At 53.0% G+C, this 24,580-nt stretch overlaps 1 protein-coding gene across 4 annotated transcripts in view; it reads left to right on the top strand.

Annotated features, from left to right (window-relative positions):
- Positions 1 to 24,325, top strand: part of SLC5A9 (solute carrier family 5 member 9) — a 29,797-nt gene extending 5,472 nt beyond the window's left edge. For 2 of the 4 annotated variants that reach the window (XM_015466322.3, XM_024989389.2), the window contains 14 exons: positions 2,518 to 2,736; positions 5,208 to 5,279; positions 8,057 to 8,161; positions 8,461 to 8,625; positions 9,787 to 9,892; positions 10,700 to 10,780; positions 11,090 to 11,295; positions 11,498 to 11,633; positions 12,104 to 12,211; positions 14,981 to 15,131; positions 16,626 to 16,794; positions 18,934 to 19,149; positions 22,047 to 22,206; positions 22,769 to 24,325. In XM_015466322.3, the coding sequence (XP_015321808.1) occupies positions 2,575 to 2,736; positions 5,208 to 5,279; positions 8,057 to 8,161; positions 8,461 to 8,625; positions 9,787 to 9,892; positions 10,700 to 10,780; positions 11,090 to 11,295; positions 11,498 to 11,633; positions 12,104 to 12,211; positions 14,981 to 15,131; positions 16,626 to 16,794; positions 18,934 to 19,149; positions 22,047 to 22,206; positions 22,769 to 22,977 (2,046 nt within the window). In that variant the 5' untranslated portion in view covers positions 2,518 to 2,574 and the 3' untranslated portion in view covers positions 22,978 to 24,325. Of the gene's footprint in view, positions 1 to 2,517; positions 2,737 to 5,207; positions 5,280 to 8,056; positions 8,200 to 8,426; positions 8,626 to 9,786; positions 9,893 to 10,699; positions 10,781 to 11,089; positions 11,296 to 11,497; positions 11,634 to 12,103; positions 12,212 to 14,980; positions 15,132 to 16,625; positions 16,795 to 18,933; positions 19,150 to 22,046; positions 22,207 to 22,768 lie in introns of those variants that run through there. The other 2 variants (XM_059884596.1, NM_001205936.2) reach the window with 2 other exon arrangements.
- Positions 24,326 to 24,580: the final 255 nt, after the last annotated feature.

Genomic DNA, 24,580 nt, shown 5'->3' with positions numbered 1-24,580 from the left:
AGATCAAATTAGTCAATCCTAAAGGAAATCAGTCCTGAATATTCATTGGAAGGACTGATGCTGAAGCTCCAATCTTTTGGCCACCTGGTGTGAAGAGACAACTCATTAGAAAAGACCCTGAAGCTGAGAAAGATTGAAGGCAAAAGGAGAAAGGAGTGGCAGAGGATGAGATTGTTAGATCACTGACTCAATGGACATGAATCTGAGCTAATTCTAAGAGATAGTGAAGGACAGGTCATCAACAGGCGTTTGAATCCTCAGCTGCCATCAATAGTGCCTGGGTTGGGGGTTGATTTGCCCTATTTTCTTGGTCTGTTTGCCCCAGTTTGGCCTGCACTTTGTGGCATCCTTTCTGCTTTGCCTGGTTTTAATGATGACTAGTGCACTGTCTGGCCATAAGTAGCAATTCTCCCAGCTATTCCTGTGCAGCCCTGCCTGCCTTGGGCAGCTTCTCTCCTACTAAATTGTTTCCAACAGGCTGTGAGTGGGAACATAAATGCCAAAGCACAACTGCCAGGCCCGAGTTGGGGCCTTAGGGCTCAGTGATACGGCAAAGGCTTGAGGTTTGAGCAGAGGCTTTATGATAGATATTCTGGTGGTTTCATAGTCTTTTGCGCCCCCACACACAGGCCCTTTTGCCCACCCTCCACACTCTCTAGGCTCTGAATCTCCAAGTTGCCTGATGACCTAACAGATAGTTCACAGGAGTGGCTGAAGTCAGCCCAAACCAATTTGTTTGGGGTTAGGGACTCCGGGAGATACTGAAGGGCAGGGAAGCCTGGCATGCTGTAGTCCACGGGGTTGCAAGAGTCGGACACAATCTGGTGACTGAACAACAACAAAAATGTCCAATGGGTTGCAGTTCAGCCTCGGCATCTGTGAGGGGTGGCTGGGGGACCAGTGCATGAGCAGCAGAACCCAGAGGGCCAGGATGGGTCCCTTGGGTGGTGGGCATAGGAGAAAGTGCACACCCAGGTCATCTCCCCACTATACTCCTCTTCTCTTCTCTCGAGTGATCAGTCTGGATTCCTCACTGTGGTTGAGGAGCCTGAGCTCAGACATCTCCCTCTCTCCCTGATTAACATTCAACCATGCGGCTAGCCTCGTAGCCTCTACACAGCTCACCCCCAGACAACTTGGGGCCCAGAGAACTCTGCTTCATTTTTAAATATGAGCAGGGAGTTCGCTGGACCCCTGAGCTGCCCCCAAGCTGAGTCTACTCCAGCCTCTCTCCCAGTGCAGTGGCCCTATCCCTGAGCTCAGCATAGGCTATGCCTGATGTTCTGAGCCAGAGGTCCAAGGAACTAGGAGGAGGGGTGTCCCAGGAGCTACGTTTCACTTCCCTCTCCTCAAAAGGGGAGGGAAGAGGGCCTGGCCCTCTACACCCAGGCCTAGAATCCTCATAGGGTGCTGGGTTGGGTGTGGATGGCAGTGAACAGGGCCCCCTGCTCCCCCGGCCTGGACCCCTGGCCCCTGAGTGTGCAGCCGAATGCAGAGCAGATGTTCCCAAGACTGAAACGTCCCAAATTCAGCAACTTTCAGGGGCAGTACGGGCACATCTGTGTGCCTGGTTCCTAGGGCCCTTGGTGCTTTGTGTTTGTTTCTTGGTGTGGCCCCCACCCCGCCCAAAAGCGGGCAATCCATCAGGGTTTGCAGAGGCCCTCAGGAGTGCATCCCAAACTCGGTTGCAATGTGAGGCTTCACTGAGGAGGACACAGGCTTAGAGTCACTGAGAAACCTGCCCACGGTCAGCCTGCTGCTGGAGACGTGCAGTGGGAACTTAAAAGCAGGCTGTGCAGGTCTCAGGCCTGGCCTGAACCTCCGTCTCCTGACTCCATGTCTCAGGGCATCTGCATCTCTCCCTGGACCTGGGGGGGCCTCTGTCCTTTCCAGGAGCACCCCTTTGTCACAGCACAGGGCAGGAGTGTAGATGCAGCAGGTGTGAATTGTAGCCATGCTCTGTAGCTTGGAGGAAACTACGTCTCTGCCCAGGCCTGTTTCTCACATCCTGAAAAAAGGAAAATGACACCTGGGTATGTTGGAGGTAGGAGCACGTGACATGGTGGACCCTTTGCAAGGGTCACAGCGGACCCCCCTTCTCCCTGTGCATGGATCTGACATTAAGACACCCCAACTCCAGGCCCAGCTTCACCTTTACTTCCGGGGTCCCTTTCCCTTCCTGGGCCTCAGTTCCCTCTCCACATAAGCATGACCTTGAGCATCTTGATTCTGAAATCTCCCTTCCACCCCCTGCCCAGTCCAGGTCGCCAGCACCCTGCTCTTTGCCTCCTGTTCTTCCTCCTACTCCTGCTCCTCTCAGGGGTGGGAGTGTGTGTGTCCAGGTGCGTGTGTGTGCGTGCGTGTGCATGTTTGTGTGTGTGTGTGTTTGCAGGGAAAGGGAGAGGCTTGGGGCTGGCAGTTAGGGGAAAGGGGCGGGAGTATCAGGACTTCATGTGCCAGTGGGGCTCGGGGATGGCTCAGCGGCCAATGGCGCTCGGGCCTGTTTAATCATTACAGGAAAGGAATGAAGCCAGGAGCACCTCAAAGTCCAGTCTGGTTGTGACTGACTAGCAGATGAGCACGGAGCTGGCAGCAATGGGGCCTGGCGCTTCGGGAAGTGGGGTCAGCACTGCGACAGTTCCACGCTCAGCGCCGGGTCCCAGAGGCAGCCTGCATGCCTACGATATCGCCGTCCTGGTCGTCTACTTTGTCTTCGTCATCGGAGTAGGGGTCTGGGTGAGTAGCCTGGAGGCTGGAGGTTGGCAGGGGAGGCAGAGACAGGCTCTCATCTGCAGCCGATTGTAGAGCTGGGGGCAGGGGTGGGCTGAAGGCAGGCATGTCTGGGAAGCACAGGGACTACTGTAGAAGGACTTTAAGGGGGGATCACCCTCTCAAGCCCTCCATTTAGAGATGGGCAACTGAGGCGCAGAGAGGGCTGTGACTTGTCTGAGCTCACACAGTGAGCCCGAGGCAGGCCAGGCCTGAACCCCAATCTCTGGACTCCCTGTCTCTGTGCATCTGATGCCTTTGACCCCATGTACCCTTGGCCTCCTGAGTCCCATTCCTGCCATCTTCCTCATGCCAGATCCCCAACTCTGTGAGTGCTTGACTCCTGACCCTGCCACACCCTCCACTGTGCAGCATCTTGGCATGGAGCTGAGCTTTCTAAAGGAGCTGGGGCAAGTGTGCTCATGGGAAGGGAGCCAGGTGGCTCCCAATGGGTTCTGGTCTCCAGCATGTACTGGAGCCTCAGTGTGATGTATGGGGGCCAGGGTTGGAGGCCATGGAGCCCCGAGTTCAGATGCCAACTCTAACAGTTAGGGCAGCGTGGTTCCGGGAATATACTACAGAGCCTTAGTTTTCTCACCCAGACAATGAAAATAAAAAGGACTACTTGCTTTAGGAACACGACACATTTAAGGATCTGGTACAGTGCCCAACACACAGCCTGCAGCAATAAATGACCCCTATTGTCTCCGCAGCAGTCGAGGGAAATGCCAGCACTTTTAGACTCTGCTGTGAGGCAGAGAGGGATCTGAGTCCCAGCTGATCGGTCACTTACAAGGCTGTGGCAAGGCCAAGAACCCTCTCTGGGCCTCAGTCTCCTCATCTGTAAAGTGGGACAAGCAGTCCCTGCTTCCCAAGTTGTGTGAGGAAGAACGGGGCAAACAGGCTCGTGTGAGGAAGAACGGGGCAAACAGGCTCATGTGAGGAAGAACGGGGCAAACAGGCTTGTGTGAGGAAGAACGGGGCAAACAGGCTCGCTGGCCCCCAGAGCCCGCGGTCGTGAGAAGCACCAGCTCCTCTCCTCCATGACTTTGGACAAATTGCTTCCCATCTGGGGACCCCAGTTTCCTCATCTGTAGTGTAAATTCTTCGGGTTCATCTATCCTTCCTGAGGACCAGGACTGACACAGAAAGTCCAAGCAAAGACTTGACAAGCCTCAGACCCTGCACAGCAGTCCTGCCCTACTGAGTAATATATGCCTTTCTCTCAGGGGAAGAGATGCTTCTTCCAATTTCCCTTCATTCTTCCAGTCCTTCAGGCATTTCCGATGTATGTAGACCCAACCAGACATTTACTGTCTTCAGCATCTTAATTTGTTTAGTCACTAAGTCATGTCCAACTGTTTGTGACTTCAGTATGCCAGGCTTCCCTGTCCTTAACTATCTCCTGGAGTCTGCTCGAACTCAGTCCGTTGAGCCAGTGATGCTATCTAATCATCTCATCCTCTGTCATCCCCTTCTCTTCCTGCCTTCAATCCTCCCCAGCATCAGGGTCTTTTCTAATGGGTCGCCTCTTCCCATAAGGTGGCCAAAGTGTTGGAGTTTCACCATCAGTCCTTCCAATGAATATTAGGGGTTGATTTCCTTTAGGATTGACTGGTTTGATCTCCTTATAATCCAAGGGATTCTCAAGAGTCTTCTCCAGCACCACAATTCGAAAGTATCAACTCTTTGGCACTTAGCCTTTGTAGTCCAACTCTCGCATCTTAATAATGGTTTTAAATTTATCCCCCCTACCCTCTACCCTGTCTCACTTTCTGCATTCTGAGAGAAAGTTCTTTCATTCCTCACTCCCTTTCAGTCCTCAGAGTAATTCTTCAAAAGGACAGCCACTGCCCCCCTCCCCGTGCAGGACAGGGTTTGCTCCAGGGTCCTGGGTGGGCCTCAGTGATGTGATCTGACTTGAGGCAGGGGCAGGAGGCCACCCCCCATTCCCATCCCCTGGCAGAGCCCTGCCTCTGTCTGGGGACCAAGTGCTTTGTGTCTTCCCAGCCCCCAGGATGGGAGTCTGGCTGGGTGGAGGGAGCAGGGTGGTCTCCCCACCATGGTAGCCTGAGGATGAGATCCCAACTCACTTCCTGAAGGAATATTTGGATGGGGTGGAGGGCAGAATAGGGCACAAAAGGACATGCCAATAATCTGGGCACATGCACAGTGCCATGCATTCAGTAGGGCATTTCACACACCCCACCTCACCTCCAACCCCCTCCTCCATTAACTCCTTTGTTCTTCCCACCAGTCCTGGTGGGCAAGGTGATTGACCCCACCAAAGCCCCATAGCTTAAAGATGGTGAAACCTCCAGCCTTGGTTCCCACCCTATGTCCCCATAGTGCCAGAAACCAAAGGGCAGGTAATCTGGGGCAGAGGGCAGAGCCTGGGGAGACTCGGGATTTCCTCACTCCTGCCGTTTCCCTTCCAGTCATCCATTCGTGCGAGCCGAGGGACCATCGGTGGCTACTTCCTGGCGGGGAGGTCCATGAGCTGGTGGCCAGTGAGTTCACCTTCCTCCTTCTCCTTCCCCCACCTCCCAGTCCCACCTCATCTTCTCCAATCTGGAACAAGGCTACAGCCTCTGAGGGGTTTCCTGGCTCTGGACTCCTTCTCTCAGGTCCAGAGACACCTAGCAACATGAGAGATATTGCAAACGCATAGCTGGGACCCGCGTCCACTGGGCGCCTCCTAAGTGTGGGTCCCAGGCAGGGCGCTGGACCTATAGAGCCCACCCAGAGTGTTCCCGTTCTAGAGGGGCTCAGAGCTGAACCAGGATGATAGACTCGTAAAAAACTTGATGGTTGCTCAGCCGGAGGGGAGCATGGGGCCTGTGAGCACATGGAGGAGGCCTCTATCCTCCGGACAGTGGAAGTGGGCTTAGGAAAGATTTTCTTGGGAAAGTGACACATAAATACTGCAGTTCAGGGAAGGAAATCTTAGAGGTAAAATTCCACCATCCTGAGGCCTTTGTGAAGCCCAGGCCCTCCCAGCAGGCCTCCCCACTTGCTCCCTTGGTCCTCCGGGCTAGCTTCCTCTTCCTGAAATAAGGAGGGAGGCGAGCCCTGCCTCAAAACTAACAGTGCAGAAGTCCGCCCCGGGGCCACTGAAGCTGGGCACATGCCCGGGCATGCCTGACGCATGGCACGTGTGTGCACGGACACACACCCCCACATACTCATACCCCTGTCTTGATTCTCACCAGCCTTCCCACCCAAAGAGTGGAGGAACCCAGGAGGCCCACAGGGCTCTCTGGAAGGTTCGGTGTCTGGGACAAGGAGAGGTGCAGGCAGGAGTATGACAGAATCCCCAGGGATGTGGGGGCTGTGGGCCTGGCAGCTCACAGGGACAGGGGCAGGGCCACTGGTACTGCCAGCAACCCCTCGCCAGAATAATGAGAACCCCCTGGAGGCTGTTCTGCTTAGCTTGTGCCCCTACCCCCAGCCCTAAACTGCAGCCCTGGAAGTGAGTCTGTGAGAAAGACAGAAGAGGACCGGCACGTCTCCTCTGGTCCATCAGGAGGGTGAGCAGGGGCTGGCCTGGATGTTCAGTCCTGCAGAGAACAGAGGCCTGGGGTGTGAGGAAAGTCAAGGCTTTGGAGCAGGACAGGGTTCCCCAAAGATGGAGGTGGAGCCAGGCTTGGGAATGTGTACCTCGGGAAAAAGGATGTGGGGCGCCCTCCTTGGGGGCCAGGGCTGGAGCTGAGCCACCTGCAGTGAGAGCAGCTACAGTCTGAGTTGGGGCAGAACCAGCCACGGATGAGGACTCTCGACCCCTCTGCCTCACTGGAATGTGTGTTTCTGGTGTCTGTGATGATTGTCCAACAACTTGCCTGCTTCCCTACTCAGCCAGTCCTGAGAAGTGCCTGGTTCCCCTCGTGTGTCCTGAGAGCAGTGTGGCTGGGAGTTAAGAGCGGAGGGAGCAGCAGCATCCTTGTCTCAGAGGGGCCATGCGGGTCCCCTGATGACCTTGTGGGTGTCTCCTTGAGTGACGAGTTAGGAGCCCTGGGCAGGGTGGAGGTGAAGGCACCTCGCTGTCCCGAGAGCAGCCTGGGGAGCTTCTTCCTCCAAAGTGGAAGGCCCAGTGCTCTGTGCTCTGGCCAGGGGTCCAGCCCAGCCGCAGCATCCCAGGACCACCAGACAGAGGGAGGGAGTATGCGCGGGCGGCAGAGTGGCTCAGAGTCCTCAGCTAGGTCAGACGGGTCATTATCTCTGTGCCTTTGCACGGCTGCCTCTTCTCCGAATGGTTCAGTACTTTCTGCTGCCCAGCGCCACGATTTTATTAAGATGACACAGGGTCCGAAACTGGCTCTTCCCCTCCAGCCCGCAGCCCCTCCTCTTACCAATAATGATCCTGTCTAATAATAAAAGCTAACACTAATGACCACTTACTAACTGCCTAGCACCCGTCAAGCAGTGGTTACTGGAGCAGATGGCTAGGGTTGAAATCCTCGTTCTGTCCCTGATTAGTTCTGGAACTTGAGCTAGTTATTTACCTGTGCCTCAGTATCCTCGAGAACAATGGGGATGATAACAGAACCTTCCTCCTGGGGTTGTCATGAGGAGTCAGTGAGTTGCTAAATTTAGAATAGAACCTGGCACTTGGCAATGCTGCTTGTGTACGGACCGCTATGACTGTCATCATTATCTGTCTAACAGCATGGCCTCGGAGTAGCTGGCTGCCTCCAGGAGAAAAATTAACTCAGAGGCTGGCCCATCCTGTGCTTAACTCCCGTGGCTCCTCCCCTGGAGTCTGCAGGAAAGCGGTGGCAGAGGGCCTCCCCCATCTCTCTCATGGGGGACTCTCCTTTTCCCTTTAGCCTTCTTCTCTCCAGAGGCCCTTAGGCCCATGGCCCCAGAGCAGAGCTTCATGGTCCTTAATGGATCTTGCTTTCCATGTCTTTTCTTCTTTCCCACTTGGCCTCTCAAATCTCTGGGTGTCCTGGAGGTGGTGACTTCATTTCTCCAAACATTAACTCCTTCCTCTGTAAAGTGGAAAGATTAGTACCATCCCTCCAAATACTTTTGGAGATTTAAGTATATTAGTGCATATAAAATGCCTAGCACAGTGCTCAACATACAGTAAGTGCCTAATATGTGTCTATTCTGTTCAGCCTCCTCATTGCTCCCCAGTTTCCTCTCCTCCCTCTGATCTCACATTTATGAGTTCAGGTTCTGCTTTCTCTGCCTCCATTCCAGATCCTGAAGCTCATAGTCCTGACTCCAAATTGATTCAGATGAAAACTGATCCCTGACCCTCGACCCCACTTGTGCCTTGCAGATCGGAGCATCTCTGATGTCCAGCAACGTGGGCAGTGGCTTGTTCATCGGCCTGGCTGGGACAGGGGCTGCTGGAGGTCTTGCTGTGGGTGGCTTTGAGTGGAATGTAAGGAAGCTGGCTGGAAGATTCTCAGGGATAGAGGGGTCTTAGCCCACTCCACCCTACCCTGTCCCTGACCTTAGTGCTGAGAGAAACCTCAAAGGTGCTTGGGGAGGCTGCACGGTAAATGGAGAACCCATTTTATAGATAAGGAAACCAAGTCCTGATGGACCTCATCAGGTCACACAGGACTGAAATCAGGCCTCCGGTCCCTTACTTCCCCGCCCAGGGCTCTCCTCTGCATGGACCACTCCCCCTCCATCTGCATTAGGAACATGAATCCCTTTTCCTCCCCATTCTCCCAGGCAACCTGGCTGCTTCTGGCCCTTGGCTGGATCTTCGTCCCCGTGTACATTGCTGCCGGTGTGGTCACAATGCCGCAGTACCTGAAGAAGCGATTCGGGGGCCAGAGGATCCAGGTGTACATGTCTGTCCTTTCTCTCATCCTCTACATCTTCACCAAGATTTCAGTGAGTACCGTTCCCATGTGGCCATATCATGTTGCTCTGAAAATGCTTAGTAGAGGACACAGCACGTTGTTGCTATATGTATGTACGGATGGATAAATTGATAGCTGGATAGATGGATGGATGGATGGATAAATGAATAGATGGATGGATGGATGGCTAGATGGAAGAGCAAGGATAACAGAAGTGGAGGATGAATTCACACCCCTTCATCACACACTCCCCGTCCACCCCCACTAACAGCAGGGTAATTAGAGATGGACGATAAATGTTTGTTGAGTGAATAACAGTCCCTCTATCCAAAGAACTCACAATTTCAAGTTCATTCACTCATTTATCTTCCCATTAAATTAGTCTTCATTCCGCACCAAGAATGTTACCATTAAAAAGGATGTATTCCTCCTCTATTGAGGCAAACTTGGAAGACAAACTCAGGTCAAACGATTTGCCAAGGTCCACACAGAGCACTAGCTCTGGGGCTGGAACTAATGTTTGGTTCCCGTGGCCCATTCCAGGCCTCCTGCGGCTCTGTCATGTTGAAGCCCCTGTCATGGGTCACAAAACACTCAGGGAAAGGGACCAGGAAGCATGCCCTGAGTTCAGGGCTGGAAAAACTATAGCCTCTTTTCCACCAATGCTTGTAAGCAACCCTAAATCAGCTCAGGCCAAGGCTGTGACCCCAAGTCCTCCAATAAAGCCCAGCACGTGGGTATCCAGGATCTGTGTCATCTGCGGCTCCTGCTCTGTCAGGTCACCTGGGGCCCACATCAGGTCTGAGTGGGCTGGTGCTCTTTCAGGGAGCAGTTGAAGGCCCTCTGGGTTCCCACCCTCTCCCCCAGGGGCCTCTTCTTCCTGACCCCCACTCCTGCCTCATTTCCTCAGCATGCTACTCCATCCTCTCACCGCCAGCACATGCCCCTGGGAGTGCAGCTGGATCACAGGGCCCTCAAGCTCAGAACTGTGTGCTCCTCTGCGTTGCAATCCCCCCGGCTCCTCAGTGTCCACAGGCCAAGCCCATTCTCCCGAGCATGTCACTTAAGGCTCATCCTCACTGTACTCTGAGGGCCGACAGCACCTGGCATCACTGAGCAGGAAGGAGACATTGCCCAGTGGCCACACAGAGGGCCTCGGGTGACCCGGACTCCTGGGTCCCTGTCCCTGCAGACTGACATCTTCTCTGGAGCCCTGTTCATCCAGATGGCCTTGGGCTGGAACCTTTACCTCTCCACAGTGACCCTGCTGGTGGTGACGGCCGTCTACACCATCACAGGTACGGCCAAGGGGAGGTCACGTCGGGTGCAGGTGCCGGGAACAGAGACACGGAGAGGTGGAATGGGAAGCTCTGGACAGCAGGGGCACAGAGGTCCAGGGAGGGACAGAGTGAAAACTGACCAGGAGAGTGAGAAAGAGAAGCATGAGGGGGAAAGAGAGAGGCAGGCAAAGATGCAGAGTCAGAGGAAAAGATGGAAAGGCACAGTGCATCAGAGAAAAGGGGAGTCGGAAAGGGAAGAAACAGGAGGAAGCAGAGTCGGCCCAAGAGAGCCAGGGAAGGAGAGACAGTAGGAGACACAGAGAAAAATGGACAGCAGGGACCTGGGTGATGAATGGGGGACTGTCACCCAGGCCAGAGTCACCACAGGCTGCTCCAGACAACAGCCACAAGCCTGCCTTCTCCTGTCTCCTCCAGAGCCCCTCACACAGGCCTGAATGCCCAAGATGTGGGCTCAGGCAGACTTCCTGCTGGCTAAGGTGTGGGGGAGTTTAAATGGGTGCTGGGGTGGGGAGGAAGGAAGGGAGGTCTCCTGGGGGAGCTAATAGCACAGCCAAGGACGGGACTTGGTATTTCACAAAAGCACAGCTGGAGGACAGAAAGAGCAGGACCTGAAGGCCCGACCATGACCAGCCTCACCTGCCGGGCGGACTGGAGGAACACGAGGGGCGGGGAAGGCAGAGGCCAGAGTCCACTGGCTGAGGGCTCCGCATGTTCTCTGGTCTCCCCAGTGTGGCTGAGCACAGGGCGGGTGCCCCGAGAGGAAGGCCCTGCTGGTGCTGACGAGCCCTCTCCTTGGGTCCCCAGGGGGCCTCACGGCCGTGATCTACACAGATACTCTGCAGACCGTGATCATGGTCGGGGGAGCCCTCGTCCTCATGTTTCTGGGTAAGGAAGAGGCCTGAGTACATCCCTGCCCCCCTAAACTCCTTTCTGATCTGGGTCTGGATGTCACCTCCATGGTCTGCAGAGCACAGAGCCATTCCCCACTTCAGGCAGGGCTCCCAAAGAACAGGATTCTCTCTACACCAAACAAGGGCTCTTGAGCCTGAGCCCCACTTTCCTCTCTCATCCCCAAGTCCCATATGAGTTCCAAGCTCAGGGATCCCACACAGGACTGGGATCTGGGGGTGGGGGTAGGTGACGAGCCCACTGGGGCCCCAGGGCTGTTTCATTCACTGAGGTCTCTCCCTGCAGGCTTTCAGGAGGTGGGCTGGTACCCAGGCCTGGAGGAGCGGTACAGGCAGGCCCTCCCTAACGTCACAGTCCCCAACACCACCTGTCACCTCCCCCGGCCCGACGCCTTCCACATGTTCCGGGACCCTGTGCGCGGGGACCTCCCCTGGCCAGGCCTCATCTTCGGGCTCACGGTGCTGGCCACCTGGTGCTGGTGCACTGACCAGGTGATGCCCTTGCCAAGCTTGGCCAGCTCGTCACCAACTGGGAGGGCTCCTGTGGGCAAACCGCGTGCGCCAATGCACAGAGGGCTGGGACTGGCTTGGGGGGATGGGTGTGGGGCACAGTCAGCGGCCATGCCAGGGCTCACCAGGGCTGAGCGGAGCCCGAGCCAGCCCAAGCGGCACGCCTGCCCTGCTGCCTTTCCAGGTCATTGTGCAGAGGTCTCTCTCCGCCAAGAGTCTGTCCCATGCCAAGGGGGGCTCCATTCTGGGGGGCTACCTGAAGATCCTGCCCATGTTCTTCATCGTCATGCCTGGCATGATCAGCCGGGCCCTGTACCCCGGTAAGAGCCAGTCCCCCTCTGGGCAATACTGGGCCAGAGCAGGGACCACACACACTATTTCTATTAAGAACACGTAGTAAATATGTTAGGTTTTGGGGGTCTGACATACAGTATGTATTTCAGTAGGAGAAACTTGTATCTGAATGTCATTTTAAAGTCTAGCTTTCTCTTTACAAGGGAAAGACAAACTGAGGCACTCATGGTGCCTTGTAATGATATTTACTATTTGTTAAAATAAAAGGCCTAAAATCTAAAGGAGTCTATCAGGCTTTGCAGGGTGGTTTGTGGTTGAGAAATTTACCAGATACCAATAAACCATAAGACCCAATATCAGCCTATTCTTGGACCCTCTAGATGCTGGTCCCTGCGAGTCACCAGTGAACATTTTTTCTATACGGTCAGAAAGCACATATTGAGCCAACCTGAGAAGGCATGGGATAATTTGGGTCTAACTACCATCACTTCTGCAGATGAGGTGGGCTGCGTGGATCCCGATGTCTGCCAAGCGATCTGTGGGGCCCGTGTGGGATGTTCTAACATTGCCTACCCCAAGCTGGTCATAGCTCTCATGCCTGTGGGTAAGTCCATCTCCCTCGCAGCATGCTTCACACCAGCTTTCCAGCAAAATCCAGAACCCACTATCCAGGATAGATTGATTGCATTAAGGATGCACATGGATGGGAAGAGAAAATGGGAACATTTACTTCTGCACCCCACTTCCTAACACACACACACACACACACACACACACACACACACACACACACGTTTTCACAGCATCTGTGAGGTGCTGCTCTGTGCCCTGGCTCTGGAGAGGCAGGGATAAAAAGCAGGACTCTGTGCAGTCTCCAGGGTAGAGGCACAATGCAACGTGACCAGCATGAGACTCAGTGGGGATGAGGGACCCATATGAAGGCACCTGACCCACTTTGGGGAATGTGAAGGAAGGTTTTCCAGAGGAGAGGACATACAGCTTAGTCCCAGGGGACATCTTAGGCAGACAAAGGGGGAGGGGCGTGGGAAATGTTATTCTGGGGAGGAGGGCTGCATGTGCAAAGGCCCAGGGTTGCGAGAGACCGTGAAGTCTGAACTGAAAATTGCCAGTGTGGACTCAGATGCAGCAGGAATGAAGATCACCTTTGTGGGGGGGACATGGTGGCCATGTGTAGCATGGCCTTTACTCTGAGGGCAGTTGAGGGTCACGGGGGTTTCAGGCCAGCATGCATGATTAGGGGCTTCCCTAGTAGCTCAGACGGTAAAGCATCTGCCTGCAATGCAGGAGACCTGGGTTCGGTCCCTGGGTCGGGAAGATCCCCTGGAGAAGGAAATGGCAACCCACTCCAGTATTCTTGCCTGGAGAATTCCATGGACAGAGAAGCCTGGTAGGTTATAGTCCATGGGGTCACAGAGAATCGGACACGACTAAGTGACTAACACACACATACGTATGATCAGATGTGTGCTTTAGAAGGATCACTCTACATGGAGGGTTCAGCTTAGGGGGAGGCGGGTGATGATTACTAAGGGATTTCCAGTGGTCCAGGTTGTGATGGGGGCTAGGCTAGGGTCAGTGGCTTTAGGGATAAACAGAAAGGGTTTAGTTTATATTTGTGAGAAAGAGTTGGCAAGACTTGATGACTGATCACATTTCAGAGACAAGAAAGACAGAGAGATCCAAAGAGGGCTCGCAGGTCTTGAGTTTATAGTAACATTGAGCCTGGGGACACAGAAAAAAAGGCAGGTTTATGGAGGAAAGTCGAGTTATTCCCTCCCTCCAGTAGAAACAGTGGAGGTGAAATGAAGGAAACAAATAGTGGAGGTGGGTGGAGACCCAGCTATGATGGGGCAGACACAGAGTGACCGGATGCAAGAGGTGGGAAGGAGGTAGAGGAAGAGGTCCGGGATAACTTGGAGGTGTCCGCTTAGAGACCAGAATTTATCATTAACCAACAGAAGAAGCAGGGGCCCCAGAGGAGATGCTGTCCTAGATCTGGGACACCTTGAGCCTTCTAGGGAGGCATGCGGGGGGTGGTTAAATATTCAGACTGAGGGGAAGGAGGACTAAGGTGGATCTGGCCAGAGAGTCATGTTTCTAGATGCTTCCTCATCAGAGTCCTCCAGATCAGATATCAGCAGGCCCCGCCCTCCCTTGCTACAGGTGTGAAACAGGCCCAGAAAGGGTCGGGACTGGTCCAAAGATCACACAGCGAGGTACTTGCAGAATCAGGAAACAAACCCACGGCTTCTGACCGTGGGACACAGTAAGGAGTTTTCTCAAAAAACTAAGAGTAGAACGACCGTCAGACCCCACAGTTCCACTCCTGGGCGTATATGCCAAAAACCCAAATACTAATTCTAAAAGATACATGCACTCCATTGTTCATAGTAGCACGAGTTATAATTGCCAGGATAAGGAAGTAAACTAAATGTCCATCAACAAATGAATGGATAAAGATGGTATGCACACACACACAGACACACAAATGGAATACTACTCAGCCGTAAGAAAGAACAAAGTTTTGCTATTTATAGCACCATGGATGACCTCAGAGGGCATTATACTAAGCGAAATAAGTCAGAGAGAGAAAGACAGATGTGGTATATTATCACTTGTATGTGGAATCTAAAAAAACAAACTAGTGAATATAACAAAAAAGAAGCAGATTCATAGATACAGATAAGGAACTAGTGGTTCCTGAGAATGGGGGACCCTGGGGTGGGGAACTGAAAGATGCAAATTACTGGGTATAAGATAGGCTCAAAGATACAGTGTACAACACAGGGAATATGACCAATATTTTTTAGTAACTGTAAATGGGAACTACCCTTTAAAGTTTGCATTACAAATTAAAATAAATAAAATAAAAATTTTAAAAAGCTCAGAGCTTTCTGCTGCCCAGGCTGGCGCTTTAGCCTGGCACCATAGTGTCCATGATAAAGGTACAAAACACTGAAAAAAACTCAATAATTAATCATCACCCTTCTCCCAACCAGGCTCCACTAACCAAGTGTCTACAGGTTTAAAACCCAGATTGAGATGGCCAAGCTGAAGAGAACCTTAAAGGTCACCTGGTCCCACATCCTTTAATGTTCAGATGAGGAAACTGAGGCTCAGGGAGGAGAGATGACTTGGCCACGGCCGCAGAGGAAGGCAGAGGCTCAGGGTGGCTGGGACCAGCCTCTAGTTCTATGAGTTTCCTGGGTTCCTGGAAGGGCACCTCATTCAATACCTCTGCCATCCCTTCTCCTCTGAGCTCCTGACTCTGCTGGACGCTGGTAGCCTCTATAGCTCCTGGCAGATCGGCTTTCACCGGCCAGCGGTCCACAGACACCTCGTCTCTCCCCAGGTCTGCGGGGCCTGATGATCGCGGTGATCATGGCCGCCCTCATGAGCTCACTCACCTCCATCTTCAACAGCAGCAGCACCCTGTTCGCCATTGACGTGTGGCAGCGCTTCCGCAAGAACGCAACAGAACAGGAGCTGATGGTGGTGGGCAGGTGCGCAGGCCCATCCTTCCTGGGTCCTCTCCCTGTAGGCAGAGGTCTTTCCCCCTGCCCCCTGCCCCGGGTTACCCCAAGGAGATGTGGCTGGGTCTAGACCCTGCCCCGGCAGCCAGAGCACCTGGAACCTAGGGCCACCTTTCTCTCTGACATGGGTAAGTTCTTCCCCAACTCTGGACCATTTACCTCCCTCCAGATAAGGAGAAAAAAAGTCTCTTCCCTGCCTGCCTGTTCAACTTTATCTTGGAACTGATCAAAAGGGTAAATGAGAGCAGCTGACAAAGCATTTAATCAGTCAAAGATGCACTGTATTGATGGGAAGGAGTTAGCAAGCAGCTCACCCCCAGTGTCTCCCAGACCAGCTCTGGCTGTCACCCCAGGATACCAGAAAGACTCAGTCTCAGCAGGCATCCTGCATCATACTTTTGTGCTGGGGATGCAGGGATGATTTATATGGTCCTGCCCCAAGGATGCACACAGTTTAAGAGAAAGGCAGAAACACAGGTAATGCAGTGAGGGGCATGGGTGGATGGAGATGTTCATAGAAAGTTTGTCTCCAAAGGATGCAGAGCTCAGCTGAAAATTTTGAACCTTATCTCATAGGTATTCATTTTATGGTTTTCAAGACATAACTTGGTGGCTATTTTTACTTTTTCTCCCTAGATTGGGGATTTATAGTTTACATAAAGTTAAGAGGACCTTTCCGAAATCTTTGCTTCATAATTTAAGGTTCTATAACTCAAGTTTCTGAATGTTCCTTCTCCCTTCTGGTAGATGGTACTTGAGTTTAGATAACTTACTCTTGTCCCTCTCCTTACCTTTGCCCTCACTGTTTCTTCCATCACGATGCCTCCTGCCCACGGCTGCCTAAGGGACCCCCTAATGCCCACTCATCTGTGCACCCCCAGCTCTACGCCCAGGGGCTGACCATTGAAGGACCTGAGTGCAGGACAGATTTTTACAAATGGGTGGAGCATGAGAGGGGAGTGAATGGCAGGAAGGCCATTAGGTAACTGCTGCTCTACTGGGGCCAGAAAGAGAGAATGGGAGGGAAAGGTGAGGAGAGGACAGAATCCTTTTCTCTCTGCCCACCTGCCAAGTTTTACAGCAATCAGTGGGGATTGGGCGCCATCTCCTGGCAATATTCACTATTGCACCCAACACACCCAAGAACAGTTTTTCAACAGAGGCCCTTTACTGAGGTGTATAAAGGAGAAAGGTATGGATTTCTTTCTGAAAGCAGGTGGTCCATACACCCCCTTCAAGGGATCTAATTTTTAAATTCTTGAGTTTTATTTGGGTTCTATAATTCTAATGTTCTGGGATTTTACGAAAATAAATTTCTGTAATCTTTGCATCTGTGATCCTGGCCTTCTATCCGTCTCTGATTCAGCGGCCACGCATCCCTCTCCTTTCTCCCTTCCTGGTTCCCACTCACCCCCTGCTGTGCTGCCCTGAGCACTCCTCACAGCGCCCTGTGCTCTCCTGCAGAGTGTTTGTGGTGTTCCTGGTCGTCATCAGCATCCTCTGGATCCCCATCATCCAAAGCTCCAACAGCGGGCAGCTCTTCGACTACATCCAGTCTGTCACCAGCTACCTGGCCCCGCCCATCACTGCCCTCTTCCTGCTGGCCATCTTCTGCAAGAGGGTCACAGAGCCTGTGAGTACAGAGCACACCTGTCTCTCCCAGAACGTCAGAGGGTCAGGAGAGCCACTCGGTCCATAACCTGACTGCCCTCTCCAGGCTTCCAACTCCCCGTCCACGTCGACAGGTCGAGATTTATTCATTCCTTCAACAAATATCACTCCCATTTTGGAGGCTCTGGGGATGCAATGGTGTACAAAGTTCACGTCTGCCACCACTCAGCCAGAGGGAGGAGAGATAATTCAACATGTGATAACAGCAAAGTCGGATGGCTTCCTAGGTGGTGCAAGCAGTAAGGAATCCGCCTGCCAATGCAGGAGGTTAAAGAGACGTGGATTCAGTCCCTGGGTCAGGAAGATTCTGTGAAGTAGGAAATGGCAACCTGCTCCAGTATTCTTGCCTGGACAATTCCATGAACAACAGACCCTGGTGGGCTACAGTCCATGGGGCCACAAAGAGTCAGACACAACCAAGCAATAAAAAAATATACACAAGTAGGATGGCTGCTAGGGGAGCAAAAAGCAGGAGCACCTAACCTATGGGACGCCTGGGAGGGGGGTCACAAAGTGACATCTGAGCTGAGATCTGAAGGATGAATGGGAGAGGAAAGAGTGTCCCAGACAGAAGGGTCAGTGTGTGTAAAAGCCCATGGGGACAGGAAGATCTCTAACACTGCTGCTGCTGCTGTTAAGTCACTTCAGTCGTGTCCTACTCTGTGCGACCCCAGAGACAGCAGCCCACCAGGCTCCTCTGTCCATGGGATTCTCCAGGCAAGAATACTGGAGTGGGTTACCATTTCCTCCTCCAATGCATGAAAGTGAAAAGTCAAAGTGAAGTCGCTCAGTCGTGTCCGATTCCTAGCGACCCCTTGGACTGCAGCCCACCAGGCTCCTCTGTCCATGGGATTCTCCAGGCAAGAGTACTGGAGTGGGGTGCCATTGCCTTCTCTAACACTGTAAGGTTCTAAATGTCAGCAAATTTACAGCAAAGAGGATGATGAAACAAAGTGTGAGCTTACAGGGGTGCATGTGTGCCATTCATGGAGCTGCACTGAAATCTAACAGGTCCTGGGAGGTACCGGGAGGGTGACCTTGGTCACTCCCTGGGATAGCCTGGAAAAGAGAGCCCCAAATCCATTGGCTGTACCTTGGGGGAGGTAAGAAACGTTGAGACATGACTGCCCAGGACCATGTGAGAGCCCAGGGTCATCAGGAAGGAGACCACAGAGCCCCCCACCCTCAGTGGGGTAGCTAAACCAGGCCTCTGCTGGGTCTGCTGTTTGCAGAGCTCAAGGCCCCCTGCTGATAACCAGCATGCACACTGGGACTCTGTTGCGTTCTGGAGGTTTCTATTCATTCCAGAATTTTTGAAACTGGGCCAGCATCTCATATTGTGCAAATAAAAGCCTTCTAACCCTTATACCTGGGAAACAGGTGTAGGTTAGGGCCCAACAGTGCTACAGAGAAGATATGAAATTGAGCTTTTCTTTAAAGAAGGAAGTGCTCTGATTCTGGTTTATTATGACAGGAATTTGGGGAGGAAGATCCTGGTTTTCCCCACTGATTACAAAGATTGCATTCTAGTTGAACATTAAACATCTATCCTTAGTACTTAGTAATTTGCTTATTGCTGCTCGTGAGTGAGGTCGAGTCACTGCTTTGGTCATTGTTCCACCGTGGAGCCTGGCCTGTCTGGTTCTGGAGCCCATGTCCTTTCCAGTGTATCACTCTGCCCGCTTTAGGATAAGACAGCACCTCAGCATTCATGGGAGAAGGCAATGGCACCCCACTCCAGTACTCTTGCCTGGCAAATCTCATGGACCAAGGAGCCTGGTAGGCTGCAGTCCATGGGGTTGCTAGGAGTCGGACACTACTGAGCGACTTTACTTTCACTTTTCACTTTCATGCATTGGAGAAGGAAATGGCAACCCACTCCAGTGTTCTTGCCTGGAGAATCCCAGGGATGGGGGAGCCTGGTGGGCTGCCGTCTGTGGGGTCGCACAGAGTCGGACATGACTGAAATGACTTAGCAGCAATAGCAGCATTCATGGGGAACTCACTCAGGCAGGCTTGCACACACTGTGACAACCTGTGGCTTTTAGCTTCTGAGGCTCTCCCACCTGGATCCCACCCCTGGTGTGCCCTCTCTCTGCAGGGAGCCTTCTGGGGCCTCCTGTTTGGCCTGGTGGTGGGGCTTCTTCGCATGATCCTGGAGTTCTGCTACCCAGCCCCAGCCTGCGGGGAGGAGGACCGCAGGCCGGCCGTGCTCAAGGACTTCCACTACCTCTACTTTGCACTCCTCCTCTGTGGGCTCACCACCATCGTCATCGTCGCTGTCAGCCTCTGCACAGCTCCCATCCCTGAGGAAAAGGCAAGTGGAGTGCTTGGAGTGAGGCCCCCATGCTCCCCTTCCCCAGTGCCTAGAATTCCACCATTGACTTTCACTCTACTGGGTTGCGGTCACAGATGTCTTAGGGATGGTGAGCTCCTTGTGCTGTTAATTCCCAAGTGAAAAGTAATTCATTCAATTGGAAAATTATTCAGCGGGCACCTACTCTGGGCCAGGCCCTGTCCTGGGCTTACAAAGATGAACGGTCCCTGCCAGCCACTGTCCATGGGAAGTGGGGGGCAGGGGGAGGAGGAAAGGAAGACCTCAACACCGCCAACAGTTACTCTACCAGGAGAAAGCACAGAGGACCAAGCTCAGAGGGAGCAGTCGAGAGTAGGAGAGGCAGGCGCCCCTGGGGGAGGGGAAGGGTGGTCTGACAAGGCCACTTTGAGTTGGACCTTGAAGAAACCAGTCTATGAAAAAATAAACAATCTAGCAAAGTAAGAGCTCAGCGTGAAACCCTCACAGCTCCCATGCTGATGGATTTACCAGTCCCCAGACATGGACAGGGAGGCCTGGCGTGCTGTGATTCATGGGGTCGCAAAGAGTTGGACACGACTAAGCGACTGGACTGAACTGAGACAGGGATGCTCTGTCTTTTGAAACTTTGTTTTCTTTAGAGCAAAAGGGCATTAGTTCGCTCAGGCTGCCATAACAAAGTACAACATACTGAGTGGCTTCAACGATAGAAATTATTTTCCTGCAGGTCTGCAGGCCAGAAGTCAAGGTGTCAGCAGGGTTATTTCCTCCAGGGCCTCTCTCCTTGGCTCATAGATGGCCATCTTCCCTCTGTCTTCATGTGGGCTTTTACCTATGTCTGCCTGCGTCCTAATCTCCTTTCTAAGGACACCAGTCACGTTGGATTGGAGTTCACTCATCAGACTTCATTTAACCTTAATCACTTCTTTAAAGAGGAGCTTCCCAGGTGGTGTTAGTGGTAAACAATCCACCTGCCAGTGCAAGAGACCTGAGAGATGTGGGTTCAACCCCCGGGTCGGAAAACTCCCCCGAAGGAGGGCATGGCAACCCACTCCAGTAATCTTGCCTGGAGAATCCCATGGACAGAGGAGCCTGGTGGGCTACCATCCATGGGGTCACAAAGAGTCAGACACAATTGAAAGGACTTAGCACACACCGCTTTAAAGAACCTCTCTCCAAATACAGTTACACTGTGAAGTAGGGGGTGATTAAGACTTCAGCATGTGAATTTGGCGGGAACAGTATTCTGCCCGTAACAGAGCCCATGCCAAAAGTTGGTCCCTGACACACTGGGTGGAAATAATAACACTCCTTACCTTTAGAGTTGGCAAAACAATCTAGACCTTTGGTGTAATGAAATCCTACAAACAAGCAGCATCTTCACAGATGAGCCGAGAGGTTGACTTCCCCAGGGGACTCACTCCAGAAATGATCTCCGCCCACTCCTTGATCCTGCAGCTTCCCCACTGTCTGCTGTCTCATTCCGCACCAAAATCCTTCCCAATGAAAAATCTCCTCCCTGGCTCCTGGTCTCCTCCAGATACAGTTGTCTCCCTCTCTGAGCCTCAGCAGAAAACTGTGAAGAATGGTCTCCATCCCCAGCCTCCGCTTCCCTCTCATCTACTTCCCATCCCACTGCCGTCTGGCTGGCGTCCCACTGCCCTCTGGCGTCGCTCATGCCAAGATGCCCAACAACCTTGTAACTAAAAATCAATGGCCACTTCCCCATCCTCACCTTAAGTGGATTCTGAGAAGAACCAGATATCACTGCCAACATGCTGCATCCTGGAGACCTCTTTTCTGCTCATTGTATTTTTTTCCTGCCAGCTGACTGCCCCTCTGCCATCGTCATGGGGTTTTCTTCCTGCTCCTTAAATATTGTTGTTCCTTGTGTGAGCCGTCATTTCCTCTCTCCCCCGCCTGCTTACTCAGTTGTCATAGCCTGCAGAGCTCACTCCTTAACCTTGACACTGCCCCCTCCTGTGACGTCTGGCTGCTCCTTTTTTCTTGTTTCACTTGCACAGCCGGCTCTAGGCTGAATCCCATCAGTTCACTCCAGGAGATCTTTCTAAAGCTAGAACTCAACCTCTTTGCTCTGCCTCTGTCTTCCGTGACTCTCCACTGCCGGCCAGTTTCATTTACCGTCAGCTCCTCCACCTGACCACAGAAATTGCTACGTGGGGCATGAAGAAAAGTTACATGGATCAAAATAGCCTGGAGTTAAAACTTCCCTTAGGGTCCTCCCCACCATTCTATGCAAAACAAAGAACTCTCTCACCTGAAGGAAAAAAAAAAAAAAAAAAGACATTAAGGTTGATTAAGCCCAGCTCCCAGCTGATTCAGCCTCTGGCCGATCTCCAGAATTTCTTGCCCCAGCCGTTTAAGAGATAACTACTCCGAACAACCTTGGAAAATAACAGGCCCCCTTAAGACAGTAGATTTCCACATATATGCCTATATACACTTACTCTTTTCTTGGGTTAGCGCAGCAGCTCACTAATCTGACTACTGCCCCTTCTCACCTCATTAAGGTGATCTGTTCCTGTAAAGTGCCGGTCTATTTCCGAACCTCGCCTTCTCTAACTCCCTTACCCTACAGGGCACCTGTCTGCCTGTCCCCAGTCTTGCTTCTCCCTGTCTGTGAGCTCTGGGAGGTCAGGGGCCCAGCCTGATCCGCTGAGATTTTGGCCCCCCGAAGGAGGCCTGCGTGGAGCAGGTGCAAGGAGTTCAGGTTTTCAAAGGGCGGGTGAGTCAGGTCTCAGAGCCCGACCTCCTCCAGCCGCGAGCTCCTTCTTGTTCTCCACAAGGCTCTGCCGGCCTCCCAGGAACAGGGTCCTCTCTTCTTACAGTCCGACTGCCCTCCAAGGCACCTGAGCTGAAACTGTTTGCTTTCCCTCCAGCTGGCTCGTCTGACTTGGTGGACGCGGCATCACCCTCTCTCTGAGCTGGAGAAGGAGCCCCCTGAGAGTACAGCGGGGACAGCGGAGGTGGCCTCTGGGGAGGGCCCCACAGGGGCCAGAGGAGCAGAAGACCCCGGCCAGGGCCAGGAGCAGCCTGGAGGTAGGCTGAGGGCATATGGGGTAGAGGGGAGCGATGGAGACAGACACCAAGTCGTGGGTCCTCAAAGACCCCATTTGGGAGTTCACTGGGATGGGGTCTCTAAGGGAATCCTCAAAATATCACCCTTCCTCTTCCCAGATGACTACTGATATTAAACGAGTAAGGCAGATGGGAGCCAAAATATTGCCCTCATTACTGTGAAAGTGCAGGTGTAGGATCTGGTTTATACCACAGGGCAGTGTGCTTCCTAATGCTGAGCCACTGGGTCCTCCGTCGCTCTGAACTGGGAGGAGCTCCATTACCCTCACCCCCAACACCCCCGCCCCTGGAGATGAATCCGCTATACAACAGTTTGGGGTTTCAGCATGAGGCCCTAGCTCAGCACTCCGCCTGCGGCTTGCACCAGGGCTAAGCTGACCTGCCTCTGCCCCTTCTGTGCGCCTCGCTCCTTTCCTGGGTTTCTCACCATCTCTCCCCTGGCCCTGCTCTCTCATCATCTCCTTTCTCCCACCTGTGCTCTGCTGCTCCCCTGCCTCCCTCCCCTCTGACTCCTGTCCCTCAGCCCCACGCAGGTCCTGGGGACAGTGGCTCTGGCGGTGGCTCTGCGGACTCTCGGGAGCCCCGGAGCAAGCGCTGAGCCCTGTCGAGAAGGCTGCCCTGGAACAGAAACTGACCAGTATCGCGGAGGAGCCGCTCTGGAGGAGCGTCTGCAACATTAACGCTGTGCTGCTGCTGGCCGTCAATGTCTTCCTTTGGGGCTATTTTGCATGACTCCGCAGGCCTGGCTTTGGCCCAGGCAGGTTCAGCACTGCCAGGCTTGGCCGGCTGCAGACAGGCTTTCCTCCAGCCTCGCTGTCCACACGGAACCCTGAGATTGAGACTGCGGGGGGCCCTGACAAGTACCCCGGCCAGGCTGCACACTGAGGAGAGGAGCCAGGAGGCCCAGAGAGGGCGCTTGGTCTGCTCAGGACACACAGCAGGCCTTGCACTGGGTCTCGGGCTCCAGCTCTCTCCACCTCAGAACCTTTCACTCCTACCTCAGAAACAGTTTTCCCTCCTCTGGTGAGTCTGTTCAGGAGCTTTTACTCTACATGTGTCATGAGTGGCAAGAAAGTTGCAAAAATCCTCCCATGTCTTTGCTCGCCCTTATTCTTTCCTTGTCCACCATCTCCCCCCTTTACCCTCTGTCTCCCAATCCCCGCTCATCCATTTCCAGCCGGAACCTCCCCAGGGCTTTATACTCTCATTGGCAGCTCTGCAGTGGTGGCTGTCAGACTGGAAGGAGGGACGGACCAGGTGGAGGGTAAGCAAGGTGGCAGCTGGCATTGGGGCAGGGAGCTCTTCTTGGTACACTCAGATCTCCCAGCTTCCTACACTCAGATGTCCCAGCTTCCTACTCTCACATCCAAACATGCACCAAGTCTCCAGCCCTTGAGGGACTTGGAGGCCAGCTGGAGAGAAAGGGCTTGTTGGGGACAAGAGAGATGAAGACCGGCTGCTTGGTGCTATGAGTAAGCCTGGCAGAGGGGCAGCGAAGACTACCTAGGAGCCCCTGCAGCTGTGCCTCTGCCCTCTCCCTCTGCCTGCCAGGCATCCAGCTACCCTGGAAAAAACCACGACCTTGCCTGGATGTCCCTCCTCCAGGAAGCTGCCTGATGCCCACAAATGGATCAAAGTCCCATTCCTGCTCCCACACCCGCTGGACCTGCTTCTGTGACAGTGCTGATCACAGGACTGTGAGATTTGGCTCCCAGACCAGACAGCACTCCAAGGGGGCAGGGTCCAAGTGACTTTGTACCCAGAAAGTAACAGGCGTTGCATTAGTAACAGTAAACGTTGGATGGTAATTCTACAAAATCCTGCCTGGGTGGGGAGCTGGGGGTGGCGAAGAATCTATTTCAGTTGGAGTTTACACTGAGTCTCAGATGTCTAGAATGAAACCACGGCCCTGTCCCATTGCCAGAGACACCCATGAGAATGTCCCTTCCTTCTTTTGTCTTTGTCCAGGCTGTCCCTACTCTCATGGGATACATTTTAATGCTGACTTTGATCATCACTTTATGTTAATCACTCATCATAATTGAATACAAATAAAATTATTGTTTTGAGGGCTTCAATACATCTGTGTATATGAATACCTCTTGTAGCTGCTGCCTCTACATTTCTGTGCCCCTCAACCTTTTCCCATTCTGTGTCACCTCCCATGTCTATGCTATCCTTACTGATCATCAGGACCCTTTCTGGGCACTCAGCTGTTTCCCCCAATTTCCCTCAAACCGTCTACATAAGGCATTTATGTGCAACCGATTATATTGAAGGTTTGGGGAGGGGAAGAGCTGTAAGCTACAGAAGCACAATTTAAAATTAAATATTG

This window comes from Bos taurus, chromosome 3, assembly GCF_002263795.3.
Source record: "Bos taurus isolate L1 Dominette 01449 registration number 42190680 breed Hereford chromosome 3, ARS-UCD2.0, whole genome shotgun sequence".
Classification (NCBI taxonomy): domain Eukaryota; kingdom Metazoa; phylum Chordata; class Mammalia; order Artiodactyla; family Bovidae; genus Bos; species Bos taurus.
Note: the sequence above shows the minus strand (reverse complement) of the source record. Positions and strands in the feature narration are given on the sequence as shown.